Below are 20,606 nucleotides of genomic sequence, written 5' to 3'. Positions count from 1 at the left end.
TTACCTGGTGCCTTGTCTACCTTGAGCAGTTGCTGGCACTGCTACAGAATTCTGTGTATAATTCTGTGGACATTGCCTTAGTTGTTATTAAAGCCAATGGAAGTTTATAAACAAATTTGGTTTAGGTAACAGCATAAACCCTCCTATATGGGTAATTGGTTTAGAAATGTTTTATATTAAGTTAGCTTAAATTGATTCCTTATCAATTTAAAGTAAATTGATATAAGCCATTTCAAAACCACTTCCAGTATGTGCACTCATGGGATTGTACTGACTTAACTAAGCATGGAAAAGCTCATGCGTGCATTGTCTCCAATTCCCCATTCAGAGCTGATGCACTGTACTTTTTTTCAACTCAGTTTCTCTTCTCTCTGTGCTCACATTTCCCCCATTCCCCCTTTTTCATTTTTTTCTCCTCATTTTTCTTTTCACACCTGTACTGTGCATTCTCATACTCCTTTATACTCCTATTCGTTTTTGCACATTTAAAAACACTCCCCCATGCAGAAATGCTCTTTTTAACTTTTTCTTTCAAGCCTTCAGACTTCCCTTTCAGCTATGTTGCGAGTTGTGTTTGGAGTTCCCTAGCTTTGGATTCTTTTTTTTTCTCTGGCTCCATAAATATAGAGTCTTTAGTCCCAAGATGTCCTTTCTTGGACCTTTTCTTTGACTTGCAGATGGGATTCCAGTAGGCATGGCGCTTTTGCTCCTTCCATTTATCTGAATATAAGATAAATATATTTTGTGGGGGAACAGGATAGAGATGGAGAACTTGTAACAGAAGGAATTAAGGACTGTGGTCATTCTTAGTTATCAGTCATAGTGGGGAACCCCTTTAATCCCCATATTTAGTTTGCTTATGCCTAAAGTTAGTATTACATGTGTTTGTAATCTGTGTTGTAATCCTAAGTGAAAAGTATGAAAAATGCCTAAAATTTCTTCATCATAAGTGTTTCTAGGATGCTTTTATCATGAATAGCTTAGAGGCATAAGTTTGGCTACAATGTTGGTGTTTTTTTTCCTAAAGGGAGTTTTCTAGGCTGCTGTGATGAATAGTGCAAAAACGTTACTTGCAAATACATGCATGCATGTGAACATAAAATGTAACCTAGAGAAAAGAGATTTTTTATAGTTATATTTACTTTTTTCATTTTATCTATGAAAGCTGCAACATTTTAAAGAGGTTGAAATAGCAGAGATTAGAATGGAGGAGAAAACACAATGTCAGAAAGAAATCTCTGAACTGCGGCATGAGCTTGAAAGGACACACCAAGCCAAGTCTGAAGCTCTGATTTCTCGGGAAAAGAATGCTATTGAGAGACTTCAAAAACAACAGGAGGTAATGTTTAATGATAATAATTAGAGCAAGTGCTAAGTGTTTTATTGGAACCACCCTTTCTTTATCTTTAGAAGACCTACATTCAGATTGCACTTTAGTGATAAGTGGGGAAAAAAGTAAGATTTTTTTTTTTTTTTTAGACCTATATCAGGAAAGCACTACATTGAAGAACATGCTTACTAACTACGGGGGTGAGTGCAATATAAATATGTAAACAGACTGGCTTGAAAGCAGTGCTACAAAATAGGACAAAATACAAAACCAGACATTGTTGTTATATTAGAACCTTTTTTTCTCTCGGATAGTTTAGTATATCTTTACCATAAACACTGTGTTTTCAATAGAAAACCTTTCTTTTATACTAAGGATGGCAACCTATGGCCCCCCGGCCTGGATTTGGTGTGTAAAGAGGTTGGATCCATCTCAGAAAGGTCCAACCCAGCCTGAGACATCATGGAGAATCAGGCAGCATGGAGATCTGCTGAGCTGCCCATCCCCTTTGTAACACCCTTCTCAGTAGCCCTCTCCCTTATGTCAGTGTTCATCTTGCTGCAGGGGGGCCACATATCTTCACTGAGTGTAGGCAGCTTGAGCTCTGGGGTGATGGGACCAAAGATTTGCAGTCTGTGGCAAAGAGTGGCTTGCAAGCTCTGGCCCAGGGTGGCAAAATATTGCTGACCGTTTTTAATATAACTTATCATCTTATTTGGCTTCTGTTGGTCAGAAGTTTAGCCAAGTTGTCCATTAATCTTAAGTATTTTTTTTCAGAGTGATAACATTTAACCTAAGACCGAACAATGTATATGCTATAATTAAACTTACAAGGTTCCTTGGGTGAATTTGATATCTTTTATTAGGCCAACCCAAATGGTTGGAGAATAGTTATTAAGCAAGCTTTCGGGTTCAAAAACCCTTCGTCAGGCTAAGGACGCTGCAGCAGTTGCTGCGTGCTCTTCCTGGATGGAATGAAAAGTTTAGTCCCTGATCTCTAGTATCCAGCAGGTTGATGAAATGGAGCTCATAGGCTCGTCTCTGGGATGTGTTGTGTAAATTTCCCTTGAGGATCAGGACTGAGAGATTGGAGAGAGAGTGGCCCTCCTGTGAGAAATGTGCCCCCACCGGTAATTGGGTGTTTCTGTCTTTGATGGATTTCCGGTGTGCGTTCATTCTAGTGCGCAGTTGTTGTCTGGTCTCTCCTACATATCTTCCATCAGGGCATTTGGTGCATTGGATGAGGTATACTACATTCCTGGAGGTGCAGCTGTAAGATCCTGGGATGCTGATGGCTCTGTTGTGGGGTGTAGTAATAGTGGAGGTGGTGGAGATGTGGGGGCAGGTTTTGCATTTCTTGTCATGGCACGGTCTGGATCCTTTTGGTGTGTTCTGGGGTTGAGGAAGTTTGCTTCTGGTGATGAGGTTGGCGAGGTTCGGTGCTTGTCTGAAGGCTAGGATGGGTGGCTCTGGAAAGATTTTTTTAAGAATAGGGTCTTTTTCTAATATGGGTTGCAATTTTTTGAGGATTTTCCGTATAGGTTCAAGGGATGGGTGATAGGTCATAACCAGCGGTGTCCGATTTGTGGGTGTTTTTCTTCTGTAGTGCAGCAGTTCTTCACGTGGTATCCAGATGGCTCTTTCAAACGTGCGATCTACCTCTCTGGAGGAGTGTCCTTGCTGGGTGAAAGCCTTTTTAAGATTGGTGAAGTGGCAATCCCGGGTGTTCTCTTCAGTACAAATGCGGTGGTATCTGAGGGCTTGGCTGTATATCACAGCTGTTTTGGTGTGTGTCGGGTGATTGCTGGTTCTGTGCAGATATGTGTGTTGGTCTGTGGGTTTCTTGTATACTGTGGTCTGTATTTTACCCTTCTGGATACTGATCATTGTGTCTAAAAAGGGGATGTTGGTGCTGGAGTATTCTAAAGAAAGTCGGATGGAGGGATGGTGACTGTTGAATTTCTGGTGGAACTCAATTAGAGATTCCCGGTTCTCACTCCAAATGATGAAGATGTCATCGATATATCGTAAGTACAGCAAGGGTTTGATGGTGCAGTTCTTGAGGAAGTCTTCTTCCAGGTGGCTCATAAAAAGGTTGGCATACTGTGGGGCCATTTTAGTGCCCATAGCTGTTCCCATCATCTGGAGGAAGTGTTGATTATTAAAAGTGAAATTGTTGTGTGTGAGAGTGAAGTGTATAAGCTCAGTGATATCTTTGGGTCTGTATTCTGTGTTGTAATCTTGCTCCTGTAGATATGTAAGGCAGGCATGGATGCCATCCTGGTGTGGGATGTTGGTGTATAGGCTGGTAACGTCCATGGTGGCTAGGAGTGTGTTGCTGGGAAGGTGGTCTATGTTTTTAAGTTTCTGTAGCAAGTCTGTGGTGTCTTGGACAAAACTTGCTCTGTGGGTGACAAGCGGTTTTAGGATGGATTCAACAAAACCTGATATTTCTTCAGTTAGGGTCCCATGGTTGGATATGATAGGTCTGCCAGGGTTCCCTTGTTTGTGGATTTTAGGGAGCATGTAAAAAGTCCCTGGGTTAGGTAGTGGGGGGATCAAGGTCTGTAGTTTTTCTTGTAATCTCGGTGGAAATGATTTGATGGTAGTGTTGAGTTTTTTGGTGAAAAGGGGAGTAGGATCTTCTTGTAGTTCTTTGTAGTAGGTGGTGTCAGAGAGCTGTCTGTTGGCTTCCTTTACGTAATCCTCACGGTTTAGGATGACTGTGGCTCCTCCTTTATCTGCTGGTTTTATTACTATTTGGTGGTTAGATCTTAGAGATTCTATGGCCTTTTTCTCTGGTAGAGAGAGGTTGTTGTGGTGGCGCGTGTTGCTGATTATTTCATTGTTCATTCTTTCCCTGAAGTAGTCAATGTAGCGGTCAAGGTTAGGGTTTCGTCCACTGCGAGGTGTCCAATCTGATGTTTTTTTGGGTTTTTTGGCATTGATCTTTTCTTGAATGTTGTCAGAGGATGAGTTGTTGTTGGGAGTGGGTTCAGTGTGGTCGTGGAAATATTCTTTGAGGCGCAGGCGTCGGAAGAATTCTTCTAGTTCTCCACATTGAAGTATTTTATTAGGGTATTTTTCTGGACAGAAATTTAGGCCTTTAGAAAGGACAGATTTTTCAGTTTTGGTAAGCGTGTGTGTGTGTGTGTGGAGAGATTGATAATATTTGTGGGTTGGTTGCTGCTTGCAGTTTCATCAAGTCTGAGGTTGGAAGGTCGTAAGGTGTTGGTGTTGTTCCTCTGATGGTTGTTCTGTGGCTGGGGAGCTTGTTCTTGGAGTAATTTGTCCCATTTCTTCTTTTTATGTAGGATGAATGCTGTAGAAAGTTTTTCGTAGTCTCTTTGTATCTGCTGTATATTGTCAGGGAACATGCATGGATTTCTATCTTTTAAGATGTTGTAGTGTATGACGATTTCCTTCCTGAGTTGGTCTCTTTTGGAGTAGAGTAGGTGAAGTAGATGATTTCTAATTTTCTCTGAAGTTCTTCTGCATAGCTGTGAAGCATATCTGGAGTTGTGTGTAGTAGTCAGGGGATTGTAGATGTTTAGTCCTTGGGGAATGAAGTTGTGTTTCTTGCAAAGGCTTAGAAAATATATGTCGCTGTTGAGTCTGGCTTCTTTCTTTTTCATGTTGTACAGTTTCCATTTCAGACGGCTGAATTCGATATCTTCCATGTTGCAGGGGTTTAGGTTGTAGCCGTGTTGGTCTAAGGATATAGGCAGACAAGGTTCCTTGGGTGAATTTGATATCTTTTATTAGACCAACCCAAATGGTTGGAGAATAGTTATTAAGCAAGCTTTTGGGTTCAAAAACCCTACGTCAGGCTAAGGAAGCTGCAGCAGTTGCTGCATGCTCTTCCTGGATGGAATGAAAAGTAAACAAGCCAGGGGCTGGGCTGGGCTGGGGAGTCAGTTGCCAGGCAGATTATAATGTATCAAAAATCCAATGTCTATGTTTAGTCCCTGATCTCTAGTATCCAGCAGGTTGATGAAATGGAGCTCATAGGCTCGTCTCTGGGATGTGTTGTGTAAATTTCCCTTGAGGATCAGGACTGAGAGATTGGAGAGAGAGTGGCCCTCCTGTGAGAAATGTGCCCCCACCGGTAATTGGGTGTTTCTGTCTTTGATGGATTTCCGGTGTGCGTTCATTCTAGTGCGCAGTTGTTGTCTGGTCTCTCCTACATTTGGGTTGGTCTAATAAAAGATATCAAATTCACCCAAGGAACCTTGTCTGCCTATATCCTTAGACCAACACGGCTACAACCTAAACCCCTGCATAATTAAACTTACTCTTTCCAAACTGCATTACTACTTACTTGTCTGTAATGAATTTTGTCTTTAATAGGGCACATCTGCATGAGATGCTTATAGCAGCCAAATAACACTGTACAGTAGTGTGCTGGGCAGAAACTGTGATAATATGCTACTGCACAGCATTGCTAAGCTATTGCGCAGCAAACATCACTAAAAAATCATGCGTTGGCATAACTATGGCGCATTAACAAATGTGTAGACGTAGCCATTGTGTGCCTGTTTGTTGAGCTTTGATGGGTCTATTCAAGTCTTTATTAACCAAATAATTTTGTCATTTACAGATTTTGCCACCTTACCATTCAGCTCTTTTTCTAGACCAGGGATTGGCAACCTAGATCTGGCCCATGGTGCATCGGCTTTTTTGTCATATAGCAGCATGGGGTGTTGCCCACGGTTGCACTGCACTGTGTCACATCACAGCTGGACAGCCAGATGCTTTGTCCATGCTAGGTAACAACTGGGCAGTAGAGAGACGTCTAGGCATCTGGGTCCTAGTGCTGCCCACATTCAGTGTGAGCTGGGTCGCTCTGACCTGCTGCTGGAAAACATTGCTGACCTCTGTTTTAGGCCATCTAATGTTGTTAGGCAATACCCATTGTAGTGTAGCTCTGTGATCACTCTGCTACTGACTTCCTTCCACATTTAAAATCATTTTATTGACACTTCATGTTTCCTTCATAGTCTTGTTCTTATAAACTTTCATGAAAAAAGATGCCTGTCTTATGCTATTTCTTCTACTTCCATGGGCATGAAATTAATTCAGTAGTTAAAAATACTGGATCAGCATATTTACCAAGTGAAATGGTATGGATTCTGTGTGGACTTAGGCCTCATACAGATATTCAGTTTCTCTGGGTAGAGTTGCTGCACTCTAGGAGAAATCATTATGAGTGTACAAATGTTCACATTTTTTCTCCCAGAGTAAAAATGGCCAGTCCAAGAGAAAAATCACCTGGGTAACAACGAGGGTTACATTACTCCCAGGAGAGTTTCTCCTGAGAGCGTAAATGCCTGTACTCGCTGTGCCCTTCTTTCAAGAGAACATAGTTCTTCAGCATCTCCCCCATCTTCCTCGGAGACTGTGTCACTCCTAGACTTTGCTGCTCTAGTAGGGAACAGAACACATTCCTTTCACAATCCATATGTTGTGCTGCAGGGAGACATAGGCTAATCATGAACGGTCTAGGGCAGTTAATCAGAGCTGCCCTAGATACTGCTGCCATCTTCTGCTAGGTAGACTAAAGGAGCCTGCAGAGCACAAGACCACCCCCCCACCTGCACAGTGTCAGCACTTACAGCCTGTCTGTTCTTCAGGGCCTTCGCCTTAAAATTTCTATATATGCAGCTCTAGGTAAAATTTATCTACCAGGAGAACAAACCTGGGAGATTTCTCCCAGATTATTTGAATGTGTATACACAGCTTCATTAGTTTCTGGGCTGGGTTTTGCCAGCAGTGACCAGCAGCTTTACTAAACTGATTTGTTGTATATTAGAGATGAAAAATGACTACATAATTTTTAAAGAAATGTTAATGCTTAAGAAAGTAGTGTATCAGATTCTTCTATTTATCCAAAGCACAGCTACAACAACCAGCAAGTCTTTTAACATTGTATAGTGCACCAGAATTAGTTTTCTTCAAAGAGCTATAGAATATTTTTATTAGAACGATGGCTATGGATATAACATTTGATGTATATTGTGATCCTCAGCTAAACTATTTCTTTAGAAAGTTTGTTTGGCTGGACTCTAAATTGCAGAATCAAAGGGTGTTTGTACATGTGCTTCGGCAGTAGAGGGCAAGGTGTTTTAGAGTGGCTTCGAGAGCCACTCTTACTAAAGTGCTCAGAGCATCGCATGTATCACTATATACTTTTTTGGTGTTTCCTAAAATTTGTATTTTTTGTAGTAATACTGTAAATGTTATGAACAAATCTTTCCTCTTATGTGACTTCTGATTTCTGCAATTTTCTGAAACATTTTTGATTAATTAACTGATTGCCAGTAATATCTTACTTCAAGACATTACTGATGCATCAGGGGGACATTGGGGGGGAACTTGGGGGGGGGCACTTGCCCCTTCCCATATTTAATGTTCATCGATTTTATTTATGGAACGCAGCAGGGAGGTAAAGGGGGAAAATGTGGGGCTGTAGGACAGGAGGCACCATGCGTATGTGCGTGCGTGCATACATGCACCTGGCAGTACAGCCAAGCAGGGTGGTGGAAGCAGTTCTGGCAGCTGCATACAGGTAAGTCTATGGGACAAGGTGGGGTGGAGGGGAAGGGGTGGTTAGAGGGCCAGGGCTTGGAAAGTGTCCCGGTGCCATTGGGGCCAAGCTATGGTGAGCCCAAACCAGCCCTGCACCATCAGGAAGCCCCCAATGGCACAGGGGTGGTCCGGGCATGCCAGAACTTGATGCACGGCCTTGATGGCGCAGGACCGGTCCAGGCCATAAGGGGCCAGACTCTGGTGAGTCTGGACCAGCCCTGCACTGTTGGGGCAAGGGCTAAGCTCCAGAAAGCCCCACATACCCTTTGCATCATACATCCACCCCAACACACACATGCCCTCTGCTCCACACACCAGTTTTCTTGCCAGTTTCCTTCATGTGTAGCTCTTTCTTAGAACACTCTCCATCTGCTATTACATAGTATCATCAATATGACATTAAAAGTAGCTCTATAATAGAAATCGAAACTCCTTTGTCTCTTGATTACCTACCATGTACCCCACTGCGTACCACTGGCACCTATACATTATGCGCCTTCCCCCCCCAATTATTAACAGTCACGAGTCACCAGTGTTTCAAGATGTATTAATTCTTAATTAAGGAACTTAATTATGGGTGACTATCTCCTTATTACTGAAATTGTTACTTCTAGCAGTGAGCTTTACAAATGCTATTTATCAGAATCAAAGCAGTGCTTGAAGTAATCTATGACACTGAAATTCCTAATTTTTATATGATCAGAGTTTTGTTTCCATTTCTACTAAGTTTGAATTTACTGGTAATCATTTAAATCCTCTGTATGTAGTGTACAAATAAAATAAGTGCACATAATGTTTTGTGATATAGATTGAAGCGAAGGAGGTTTATGCACAAAGACAAAGTCTGCTGAAAGATATTGAAATGATAAGAACCAGAGAGACAGAAGTGAAGCAAAGAATTGAAGCTTTTGAAATGTGAGTTACTCAGGGTCACAAATTTAGCTTTGTTGCCTTGATTTGTTTTTGGAAAACATGTTTCAAGATGTGGCATATTCTATTTAATTGAAATATGTTTTTATTTCACTACTATATGCTACATCTGCTGAGTAATACCATACAGCTGTGTATAGCAGCAGAGGCTTCCTATACTAAGAGAGGCTTCTTGTTCTCTCACCAAAGAGGCTGGCACTAATTCAGAGAAACCAAGGAACTGGATGTCTGCTTTGAAGTCATGAAATTAGAAAAGCAAAATGTAGTATTAGGTCTAAAAAGGCATCTCTAGTAACAGTTTACATTTGTACTGATGTGTGTGTTCTCCGAAATATTAACTGTGAATATCTGCTTGGTAGAATTGTTTTTCCTTTCGTAATTTAAATAACCCAAAATTAATTTCTGCCAACTTCTCAATAGTTCCCCAATCTGTTTGTTTCTATTCATCATATTTTTGTGAGAAGAAAGGAGAGCAGACTTTTTACTGAGAGAAAAATACTTCCTTTGTTAGCCAGCAGAGGGTATGGATAAAGTAGTATAGTCCTTGGCCATTCTGAAATTGCAGAGATAATCTGTATCTTTTCTATAATGCTTCTGAGTTTTGAGCAGTTTCAGATCTGGGAAACTGAATCTGGGCCACTACAGGATAACTGCACAGTTTCTTAGTGCTGTGTCTTTAATAAAACAACTTTTTAGGCTTGGCTGTTTTCTGTTTGTAATGACAGATGCCAATCATCATTTTTAATTGCCCCAAACTAACCGATTACATTTTTTATTTCAAATGTTATGTTATTAAAAAAATACTTCCTAAAAGTTCTGGTGTGTCATTGTTCATATAATTGCTCGTTGTCAATATGTTTTTGATTATTTCAGTGCACAGAAGCTTCAGGAAGAAAAAAATAAGGCTATTGATGATGCGTTGCGACGTCGGGAGGTTGCTGTGAAAAATATTGAGGAGACTTATGACCAAAGGCTTAAGAATGAACTCCTGAAGTAATTTGTTTTCATCTCAGAGACTAAATATTTTATATGAAAATTGAATAATATATTCTGTAGGAGACGTATGAGAGCTGTAGCGAAGCAAGAACTTTTGTGTGTGTGTATATATGTATGTGTATAAGTACATGTGTACATATATTTGTATGTATGTATGTGTATATATATATAGAGAGAGAGAGAGAGAGAGATTTTTATTTTAATTAGTTTCACTTGTTTACCTCTCACTTACTATAAACACGGAAATAGATTTGCAGCTTGCAAAAAGTGCACCCTGATTAGTGATGTTCTACCCACAAGCCTTTAGAATTTTAAGTGAGTCAGACTTCCAGGCTTCTGTATGGGAGGAAGAAAGTATGTGAATTTGTGTATTTGGACAGGTAGATGCAGAGTAGCTTTGGTCATTTATTTTGGCCACTGCTTGACAGACATGGAGGAATCGGGGGGACAAACCCAATATTAATAGGGTATAAGTGGTTACTTGCAGAAGCAAATGATTACACACTTAAAAATCAATTCAAAAGAGCTCCTATCATAAAAATTATATTTAAAAAAACTGGCTGTTTGATGCTGTCCTGAACCTTTTGTTCCTTTTTTTTTTTTTTTTTTGCTCCGCTAATAGCTATTAAACCATAACCCTGTCCACAAATATAATCTTTAGCTTCATCTACTAATGTTTTGTTAAATGTTTTTGAATCTTAAGATGGAAGGACTATTTTAAGAATATGGTGTATTTATTTATTAAAATTACAGAGATTTTAAAAATGTTTTTGGCACTATATGTGCAGAAAGACACAATTCCTTTAAAAATTCTGACAATCAATGTTCCTTTTGTCCTGTAGCTATAATATTGAAGCTGACATTAAAATATTATTGCATATACAACCTATAACACCAGTGATTGACTGTTGTATTATGAAGGTACAAAGCTTAAAGAGAACTAGTAACTGGAATCAACAGAAAAAAAAACCAGAAAAAATATGGCAGAGCTATATATAATTATTTGAAAGTAGATTAATATTTTTTGGTTTATAAAAATGGGAAAAGCCCATTATTTTCATGAATAAGTGATTTGATTATAAGGTCACATGTTCTGACATTTGTACATGCTTAGTTATAATGATAAAAGTATGCATTAAAATATTTGAGATAATGAAGACAATATGAACCATGATTAGATTCTCTGTGATTAATATTTGCTGAGAAATGAGGATAGACTTCCCTTTTTCATGCAGAAATGAAGTTAATTGATTAGAAATGGGAGAACTGTTTATTTTTATATTAACCTTCAAATAACACAAGCAGTATCAGGACCTCAGTGATTTCAACTTTTATAAAGTCACAAGAAGATGTAGCTCCCTCACAATGCTCATAATCTAAGTAAGGTCTGATTCTATGAACTACACACCCTAAGCTCGGTAGATTTCAGCAGGCACATCTACATCAGATGCTTACTACGTATTAGCTTAATAACACTGTGCAATAGTGCATCACAGCAAAAACCATGCTAATAGCCTACTGCGCAGTGTTATTAGGCTAATGTGCAGTAGGTGTCACTAAATAATCGTGCCGGCACTACTGTACAGTAACTCTAGGTACTGTATATTTAGTTAGTACTTAATTAAGCAAGTACTAAATTAAATGTGCAGTACCTAAGGTGCATTAATAGATGTGTAGATATGCCCAGTGGAACCTAAGGGCTCCTATCATTTACAAGATAAGGCGCTTGAGTTCTACTAGAATTAATAGATATAAAACTTTTGCTCATTAATGTAGAAGTTGGGAAATTACAGGGGGGTTTTTCTTTTGGGTTTTCGGAAATTAGAGGATTTATTTCTTTTATTCTTAGATACCAGCTTGAGCTGAAGGAAGAATATATAGCCAGAACCACTAAAGTTACTGAAGATGAAAAAAAGAATAAAGGTAACTAATGTCTTTAATTTTAAGTACCACATCTCTTGTTTATCTTGTAGTTTATATTAAAATGGCAATAAGTCAGTTCCACTGTGGCATTTCCAGTTTCTCTGAGCCTCCATGGCTCAGGGCAGAGCAGCCTGCACTGCTGAACCCCCACGCATAGCAGGCTGCACGGGGGCTGCCTCCCTGTCCTGCGGGGCCCATGGGAGGGGCAGCAATGCCGCGGACACGGCAGGAGAAGCAGCGGCCCGAACAGGCAAAGACTCCTGTTTGGGTGTTGCAGTTAACCAGCATATTTTGTTATCTGGCACCCCCCATTCCTGGGGGATGCTGGATAACAGAGCTTTTACCATAGTACATTTAAATGAAGCTCTTGAGAGATACAGGTCAGGAGATCATCTTTAAATTTATATGATGGTGTCCTGAAAAACATTCCTAAGAAATAGTATGTGATCATGTAATTAAAGGCTGCATCCTAATACATAAGTACAAAGGGGCAGATACTTGAGCAACCTTAATTCTAGTTTTTCGTAACATTTAAGGGTGTAAATTCAAACTTTAATTTTCAGCTAATGTAGATGCTTGTGTGTAGTATGTTAGCAAATTTTCACTCAGGCTTTTTATCCTCCCAACAGAGAAGGCCTTGCTTTTGCAAGAAGAGGCTGTTGCTGTTAATTCTAAAAAGGAAGAACTCAAGCAAACAATGTCTCGTGTGAAAGAACTGGAGGTAATTATGAGTCCAGATTTAGAGCAGCTGTGCATTTGAACTGTGTTCTTGTACATGTTCAGGAGAGATGTATAAAATAACTTTCCATCATTGTGCTATATTACCATATTTACCATCTAATAGAAGATGAACTTGATTATAAGCTGATTTTCCCCCCAATAAATACATTCTATATACAGAAAATTTATAAATTTGTTATCATTTTCCAGATCTAGTAATTATTGGAGTCTTGCCTTGAATTTTTCCCCCTCTTCCTGCTGCAACAGGGAAAATAAATCTGGGAAGTCAGGTAGCCCTTTGCTCTCTGCTTCCCCCCAACTTTTCCCCTAGCTGCTCCTTTAGCCTCTCCTTACCCTGCTCTCCCTGAGCACACAGAAGTGAGACTTGTGATCTACTATATCGTTCATTAGGTCAGGCCCCACCAGAATTCAGAGCATTTCAATCCGTGGTGTTCCTGCAACTCAGCACTGCTCAGTATGTGTGTATACTCCAGATATTTTATGCCTCCCCAACAAAGAATCCATGTGCTAATTAGCCCCGACTCAAGACTGGAACCTAGGTGTTTTTGTTAGAAGTCCTAGGATGCTCCAAAAATGTATATGAAGATGAGGCACAGGTCAGATGGGTCTGGCTTCACTTCAGGGAGGGTGGGCCACATTAATCATATGCATTCGGCTGAGATAGAGGGCAACAGAAGGATTCTGGGTGAGCTGTATGAAATGATGCAGCTCACCATGACTTGAAGAAATGTTGGCAGTGAGTGAGACTTCACTTAATGGGCACTATTGTATGTATTATTTAGATGGGCTGCACAAAGCTATTCTTGTGGTAGGTTCCCATCATTATGTTTGCCCAGTGTGGGCCATGTGTTCTAGAGGCATGTTCAGTGTTGGCTGCTTTTAATCAACTTCATAGTTAGTTTTCATCTCTGAGCACATGCTGCTTTTGGTAGTAATTTAATGATAGATGAAGAGGGGGAAAAACCTCCCCCTATATTGCATGTAGATTTTTAAAAAAATATTTTAAATAAGCTTCTAACATTATAAGCTTCTAACACTATTTTTGTCTACAGCTGGAACTAGAGTCAGTAAAAGCTCAAGTTCTGTTGGTAAGCAAGCAGAATCATTCACTGACAGAAAAATTGAAAGAGGTTGTAGATTATTCCTTGTTAAAGGAAGAGAAACTGGAGCTTCAGGTGCAGAATAAACTACTTAGACAACAGCAGGAGGAAATTCATAATGAAAACCAGCATCTGAGAGACAGTATGATTTTATTTTTATTTTTTTCCTTATTTGGTAGAACATTATATAATTCCCATTAAAATAAACACTTAATGTTACTATTGTTAGCAAACTACTAATATATGTAAGTGAAATGACTAATGTTTTAAAAGAAACCTTCATGATACTTGGCTTTGCTCTTTTTGTTTTCATCTTTATATTTCTTTTTTCTTAAGTTTTTAGCATCACACTTGCTAGGTAAAGTTTGGTTATAAATACATTTGTGGACTTTGTGGAAGTCTTGGACTTCTGTTACAGACTTCCTGGTGACCTTGGGCTAGTTATTTATCATTATCATCATTAATGTAATATTTGTACCTTTATCTAGAATCCTATTGTGCTAGACACTGTGAAAGCATTAAGAGAACAGTCCTTGCCATGAAATGCTTATGGTCTAAATAAGTCAATGTGACAAAGGAATTACCATTATCCACATTTTACAGATAGGGAAAGAAGGCAGAGATTAATATCCCTCCTGTCCTTACTCTCCCTTCCTTTGTGTCTACCAGAAACTTGCATCAATATTTTCAATAATAGCTTTATTTATTGTGGCTAGTAGAGGACAACCTACTGCACATGACCTTTCTGATATATTTGGTCTCTGTAGAATAACAAACTACTGGGTGCATCTACATGAGACTGTAGCAATGTGCTACAGTGACATAGTGTCGGCAGGCACAAACTGTGGTGCTACAGCTATGTCACCGTCAATGTTCCCTCCAAGGTGCGCGTGTGTGCGGCTGCGCACAATTTAATGCCATGCAGCGCACTAACTTATTAATGCTGCACACCTGCCTGGAGAGGAGCTGGGCTGTGGCACAGCGCGGTGAGGTGGGGGCTGGGGCTAGAGCTGGGGGCTGGCACGGGCTCTGCCAGCGCTGGAGAATTGCTCCGCTTCCCAGCCCCAAAGCCAGGTGCCTCCTTGCTCCCAGAAGTGGGAGCGAGGGCTGGGGCTGGTGCAGGCTCTGCTGGCTCCAGAGAACTGCTCCACCCCCCAGCCCTGAGTCCATGTGCCTCCTTGCTCCTGGAGCAGGGACACATGCAGAACTTGGCTTCCCTAGATCTGAGACTATGCTGCAGGCAGCAGTGGCTCAAGACAGCCAAGAGTGCACCCTGACACTTCACTCGTCTTCAGACAGCACGTTGCTTTCTCAGCAACAGTGTTTACACAGCCCCATGCACCACGGTCGGATTCAGTTTGGTTACCTGCAGCAGGTAAAAGTGCATGGGGCAGAGCAGGATGGTGCAGAACCTGGGTCTGCATGAGAGGAAAAGGAGTAGACGCAAGGAATTGTTCCTAACCATGTTGTAGTTTGGGGGTGCTGGTTCCAGCTGTTTTGGTCTAAGGACATAGGCAGACAAGATGCTTTAGGTAAATTATATCACATTTACCCAAAGCACCTTGTCTAACCATGACATAAGATTTCTGTATCATGAATAGGGAGTCCTCATTACCGAGTCCAGGGAACTGCTCTGCTCCCCAGCCCCCAGTCTTGTGCTTGGAGGATTATTACAAAATCCATTGCATGAGGATTTTAGTCTATTAGGCTTAGTGTAGTCCAGATCCAGGCTTAGCGAAAGGGGGAGGTGGGACCGAAGCAGCACGCTCGTGGATCGCTACACCTTAGAGGGAATGTTGGTCACTGTAGCAATGCACTCCCTTGCTGTAGTGCATTGCTATGACAACGTAGCAGCTAAAAATAACTTCCACCAGCATGGCGCGGTATGGGCTGTTACTGCGCCGTCGTTTAGCACTTCCAAGAGGAAGTACTAAATGTCAGTGTAGTAACAGTGGTGCTGTACGGGCACATGTAGATGTGTCCACTGTGTTGTACATGTATAGATAGACTGTAGAACATGTTTTGGAAAGGCAGAAATGCACATCAAATTAAGGTGTACAGAAGACGGGACAAGTATGTTCAGGTATGTTACTTGCCGTGTAGGAATCTCCTACCCAGGTCTTATTGACTCTGAGAGAGGCACTCAGAAAATTTGGTCACTAAAAGAAACAGAAATCCCAATTAGTGTATACCAAGGATCAGTAACCTATGGATGATCTGGTCTGTGGCAACCAGAATGGAGAGCCGTTGTCCTCACATCGGCCTCACAGCCCCCAGTGCAGTCACCTCTCCCCAAAGCAGTAGCATCTCCCATGGGAGGGGAGTGTCACGAACCGCAGTATAATTCAAGGGGTTTGTACATAGAGGTATTTGGAGACCTATACTGTTTGTTTCACTGCCTTTAGTTAATTTCACTGATATGGTATGTTTGGTCTCATTTAAAAAAAACTAATGTTATTCTGTGTTCATTTTTGTCACTCCTTTCTCTGTATGGCTACATCATGCTGTCTCTACATATCTTTATGATTTTGAACATGATTTAGCCCAGGAGTATTCAACTCCTGTCCCTTAGGCTAAATCTGGTCTGAGGAGCCAAGTGATCTGGCCCACGTGGCTTCCCAAGGATCTGGAAATTTGGGACCAGGGAAGACAGTAGCAGTAATACTTCTGTTCCCTCACTGGCAAATTTCCAACCTCTGCAGGCCAAATGATGTGGTCCCATGCATCTGGCGCATGCAGGGCTGGGACTAGAGTAGCAGGCCTGATTCTGGTGTGCATGGGATCTGGGTTGAGTTTTGGGTGGCAGTCCTAATCTGGCACTCCCAGGGCTGGGGCTGGGGCTGGGGCTGGGGAGGCAGACCTAATCTTGCAAGATATGTCATGCAGGACTGGGGCCTGATCTGATGTGTTTTGTATTGGGCTCATGAACCAATCCTGCAGCACTGATGCAGGCTGCAGAACTGAAAGGTTTGCCACCACTGGTTTAGCCAAAGTAAATGAGGCTAAATAAATGAGGCTAAATACACAAGGAAAATGGGATGGGCAAACCTGCTAAGTATCTTTCCATTGTTTTACTAGGTAAGAGACCATTGCCATTCCCAATCACAGGCTGACAGGACTCCTGGTGGGATGGGCACCCAAGTAGTTATCTACCTGTAATAGGAAAAACAATCCTACAGTAGCTAAGACATCTCAGACTAATGGACCCTTAGCTAGAAGAATTCCAGCTGCCCTGTTAGGAAGTAAATATTTAGAAAATGGAGATGCCTGAGGAATAGGGACAGTGCTGTTTTAGGGAGAGGGGACTGGTGTGAAGGTATTTAGGGAGCTGTGTTGGAGATGGGCCTTTTGGATTATCCCAAGTTCTGCGAGAGGTCAGGCCCCCAGTGGTCAGGGCTGGCAGGATTGGCAGAAAGGCTGATCTTTGAAAATACTGGCAGGTCTCTCTGAAGGACTAGGTTATAGTCAGATGAGAGGCTAAGAAACTTTAATTTGTCTTTTTGTTCGGTCTTCAAACTTATGGTCAGTTTTTCTTGTACAGTTGTTTTCTCCTATATAATATTCCTTTTGTTGTTTTGTCTCTGTACTGATTGCTAGTGGTAGAGTGTGAGCTCAGGGCAGGAGATATTCCAGGCTAACCAATTTTGCAGAAAGGCGGACCTGAAAGTCTTTCACAACCCAAGGGAAAGCCATCTGTATTATATACCGGGGTCGGTAACATTTTACTGGTGGCAGGCTGCCATGGGTCACTGATCTCCTCTGCTTGGGTTTCCCTCCCCGTACCATTCCTCTCTCCAGTACACCACTGTCAAGCTTCATCAACCTCAAGCTTCTCCATGTCATAAACCCATCCATGGGGTACTCCTGGAGCCCCAAATCTTTCCCCGTTGCAGCTGTGAGGCATTAGAGCTGCGGTTTGTGAGATTAAAGTAGCCCATGAAAAAACATGGTCTGTTCCTTAAGACCAGCAATGGGAAGGATTGGGTCTCTCGTAGGTACTGTGTGGATGGGTTTGTGCGGTAGAAGGGGAGGCTTGAAGCTGGTGAGGCCTACCAGTTGGTGCTGCACCGGAGGGAGGAACAAAGTGAGAATACCCAAGCAAGTAGGATCAGCAGCCAGTGGCAGCCTACCATTAGTAAAAGTCCTGGTATATACTACAGCAGTATGTGCCTATATAGATCTGTTGGAATCTAGAAAAGTATTTCAGTTTTGTTCCTAAAGGGGTTACTATAAATAATGAGAGTATATTGCTTATAATATTGTAAACTATTTCTTGATGTTGTTCTTTTATATGACAGAACTAACTCAGCCGTCAACTGAACATCTGGCCTGCCAAGCGGAGTTGAAGAGAACTGAACATGCTAGAAAGCTGGAACAGGAAGAGTTTGTAAACCACAAACAACTCCTAGAAAAGCAACTACAAACGGAGGTAAATTCTTTTTTACCTTATTAGAATGAGAAATGTTTCTTTTTTTATGTCATTTTGTAAACAGGCCCATCCCAACACGGATCTAAAATGAATGCAGGTGGTACTTTGTTGTTCTATTTTATCTTTTCATTGTTTAAGCACATAAAAATATTTTTCAACCAATTTGGCGCAAAATAGAAGTATCAGTGCTAGTTTACTATAAGTCAATGCAGCTGATGAACCTGGAAGAAGGAAAAAACCCAACCTAGAAAGCCGCTGCACATTTTATACTAAACAAAACGATCTGTGGTAGTAGAAATAAAGTTTTGAAAGAAATAAGTCTCCATGGGTAGAAAGAGAAATTTTAAACACGTGTTGAAGATAAGAAAAGTTTGGATAAGATTTTCCTTTCAACATCTCTTGCAGGTTGAGCGGTGCACACAATTAAAGAGCCAACTGTTAGAGTGTGAAGCTACTATCAGAAAGTTAAATGTTCAGGTTGAAGATCTGAAAGTGCAACTGAAGCAAACCCAAACAGGTGTGTATTATTTAGATTTTTAGCTGAATGTATAAAGACCTTTTCGTTTGTACAAACTCTTCCAATGGTTTGAAAAGTAACTGAGGCAGTAAGGGATCAATCTATGAGTAATAAGTTATTACTCATAGATTGTGAATCTGCGTAATAACTCATAGGGTGTGAATTCTATAGGGTGCAAATTAGAACTTTAATTTTCAGCTAATTGAGATTCTTGTGTGTAGTAAGCAGGAATCCTGTTTTTCTCTGTTTAAAAATCCCAACTTCTCTGATAAAAATCCCAGCATTCTTTTAACCCCCCCCCCCGTCCATGTTTTTCCGCAATTAAAATGAAATGCCACTATAGATAGATAGTGGCTTTTCATATATATCTATCTATAGATAGATAGAAGTATCTGTTGAACACAATGTTTTATTCATATAGTTGCAATTTGAAAGCCTGCCAGTGCCTTAATCACAACAATAACATGCATTCTAAATACCTATATATTTTAGCATTTGTTTTTGGTTTTTTTCATCATGGAAAATCAGAGTTTCCCTTGTCCCCTTCGCTCCCCCTGCTCCCTTCACTCACCAAAACATAGGTCCAGCTGTGGCTGCCCCCCAACACTGCTACTTTGTAGCACCGACCAGCCCTGATATGCTGGTGCCCTGCCTCTGCCCATGCCCCTGCCCCTCACTCCCAAGCCCCAGGCCCTGGTGGGACCTGGCATGGGAGGGAGCAACGTGCTACCATGGCCACCAAAGTGAGGTGTGGCAGTGGAATTGTGCCCCATATTGCTGCCAAGTGGGCAGGGGGCACCTCACCTTGGCAGCCATGGCAATGTGGTGCTCCTTTCTGCACCAGGTCCTTCCCACTGGGCTGCGGAGGCAGCTTCTGCCCACCTGGAAGCAGCAGGTGGTGAGCGCAGAAATCTTGTGGGGCACATGCCTTCTCTGTGTTGCCTTGGTCCCCTCGCTCCCCAACATGTCACCTCTGCTCCCCCACCCCTGTCACACATTGCCTGTGCCCTCTGCACCCCGCCCCATGCTTTGCCTGTGATCCTTTCCCTCCCACTTCCATAGACTTACCTGGAAGGAGCTGATCTCCTTGCTGCCTGGTTGCCTCATGCATGTATCCATGCATACATGCACAAGGCGCTCCCTGTGACCTGTTTCCCCAGCCCCAAGCAGACCCTTGTACACTGGAACTGTGCCAGCTTGCAAGGGGAAACCTGTAGTTTTCCCTTCCAGACTGGGAAAACTGCCTGCAAGGCAAAACTACAGGTTTTTATGCTATTATAAAAAAAAAATAGCATAAACCACATTCAGTATTTTTATATCAGAAGAAAATTAGCTTATAGATCAACAGTATGAAGGCCACATTTTACACTTATCATTTAAAACAGACATTTATAAACTTTTAAAGTGTAAGAGATGGTTCAAGGAGCTGTTGTTGCCATGTGACATTGCACTCTGAGTAGTTTAATATGTTTTAGGTACAATAATTATTTAAGTACCAAAGAAATATTAGTCTTTTTAAGCATTTGATATTTTTGCATCTGTTGGATCTAAATATTTGCTTACAAAAACAAATCAGTGATGACTTGAAGTTACACAGCAACATAAAATGTAATATATTGTATTTTCTTACATACAACACGTAGTAAGTAACTGAGTAGTAGTGGCTAGAGCAGGGGTAGGCAAAATGGTGGATCCAGATGGTGGCCGGATTCCATTTCCCAGCATCCCCTGCCCACATGGCTGGGGCCAGTTTCCATGGAGACCCCAGAAGCAGCTGCTCTGTGATAGCACAGGGCCAGGGTTTCTGTGAAGACTGGCCCCAGCAGTGCTGGCAGGGTGCAGAGCTGCTTTGGAGCCCAGCTGGGATCTTGTGGCAGTGACAGCATAATCCAGAGCCAGGGCAGAGCTGCAATCCACAGCCTGCATGCTCTGGGCAGGGGTGTGCAGGCAGCAGATCATGGCTGTGCTTCAGCTCCTTGCAGCGGTGACAGCATGGTCTGGATCTGGGGCTGAGCTGTGATCTGCTGCCTGCACGCCCCTGCCTGGAGCATG

The 20,606-nt window shown here is 41.6% G+C and overlaps 1 protein-coding gene across 6 annotated transcripts in view; it reads left to right on the top strand.

Moving 5' to 3' along the window:
* OFD1 (OFD1 centriole and centriolar satellite protein) overlaps positions 1-20,606 on the top strand; it is a 72,059-nt gene that overhangs the window by 10,685 nt on the left and 40,768 nt on the right. For all 6 annotated transcript variants that reach the window (XM_019494983.2, XM_019494981.2, XM_019494982.2 and 3 more), the window contains 8 exons: positions 1,166-1,339; positions 8,727-8,833; positions 9,722-9,841; positions 11,694-11,767; positions 12,397-12,488; positions 13,561-13,750; positions 17,907-18,037; positions 18,443-18,554. In XM_019494983.2, coding sequence (XP_019350528.1) covers positions 1,166-1,339; positions 8,727-8,833; positions 9,722-9,841; positions 11,694-11,767; positions 12,397-12,488; positions 13,561-13,750; positions 17,907-18,037; positions 18,443-18,554 — 1,000 coding nt within the window. The remainder of the gene's footprint in view (positions 1-1,165; positions 1,340-8,726; positions 8,834-9,721; positions 9,842-11,693; positions 11,768-12,396; positions 12,489-13,560; positions 13,751-17,906; positions 18,038-18,442; positions 18,555-20,606) is intronic.

Source organism: Alligator mississippiensis, chromosome 1 (genome assembly GCF_030867095.1).
Source record: "Alligator mississippiensis isolate rAllMis1 chromosome 1, rAllMis1, whole genome shotgun sequence".
Taxonomy (NCBI): domain Eukaryota; kingdom Metazoa; phylum Chordata; order Crocodylia; family Alligatoridae; genus Alligator; species Alligator mississippiensis.
This window is presented reverse-complemented; position numbering and strand designations above follow the sequence as displayed.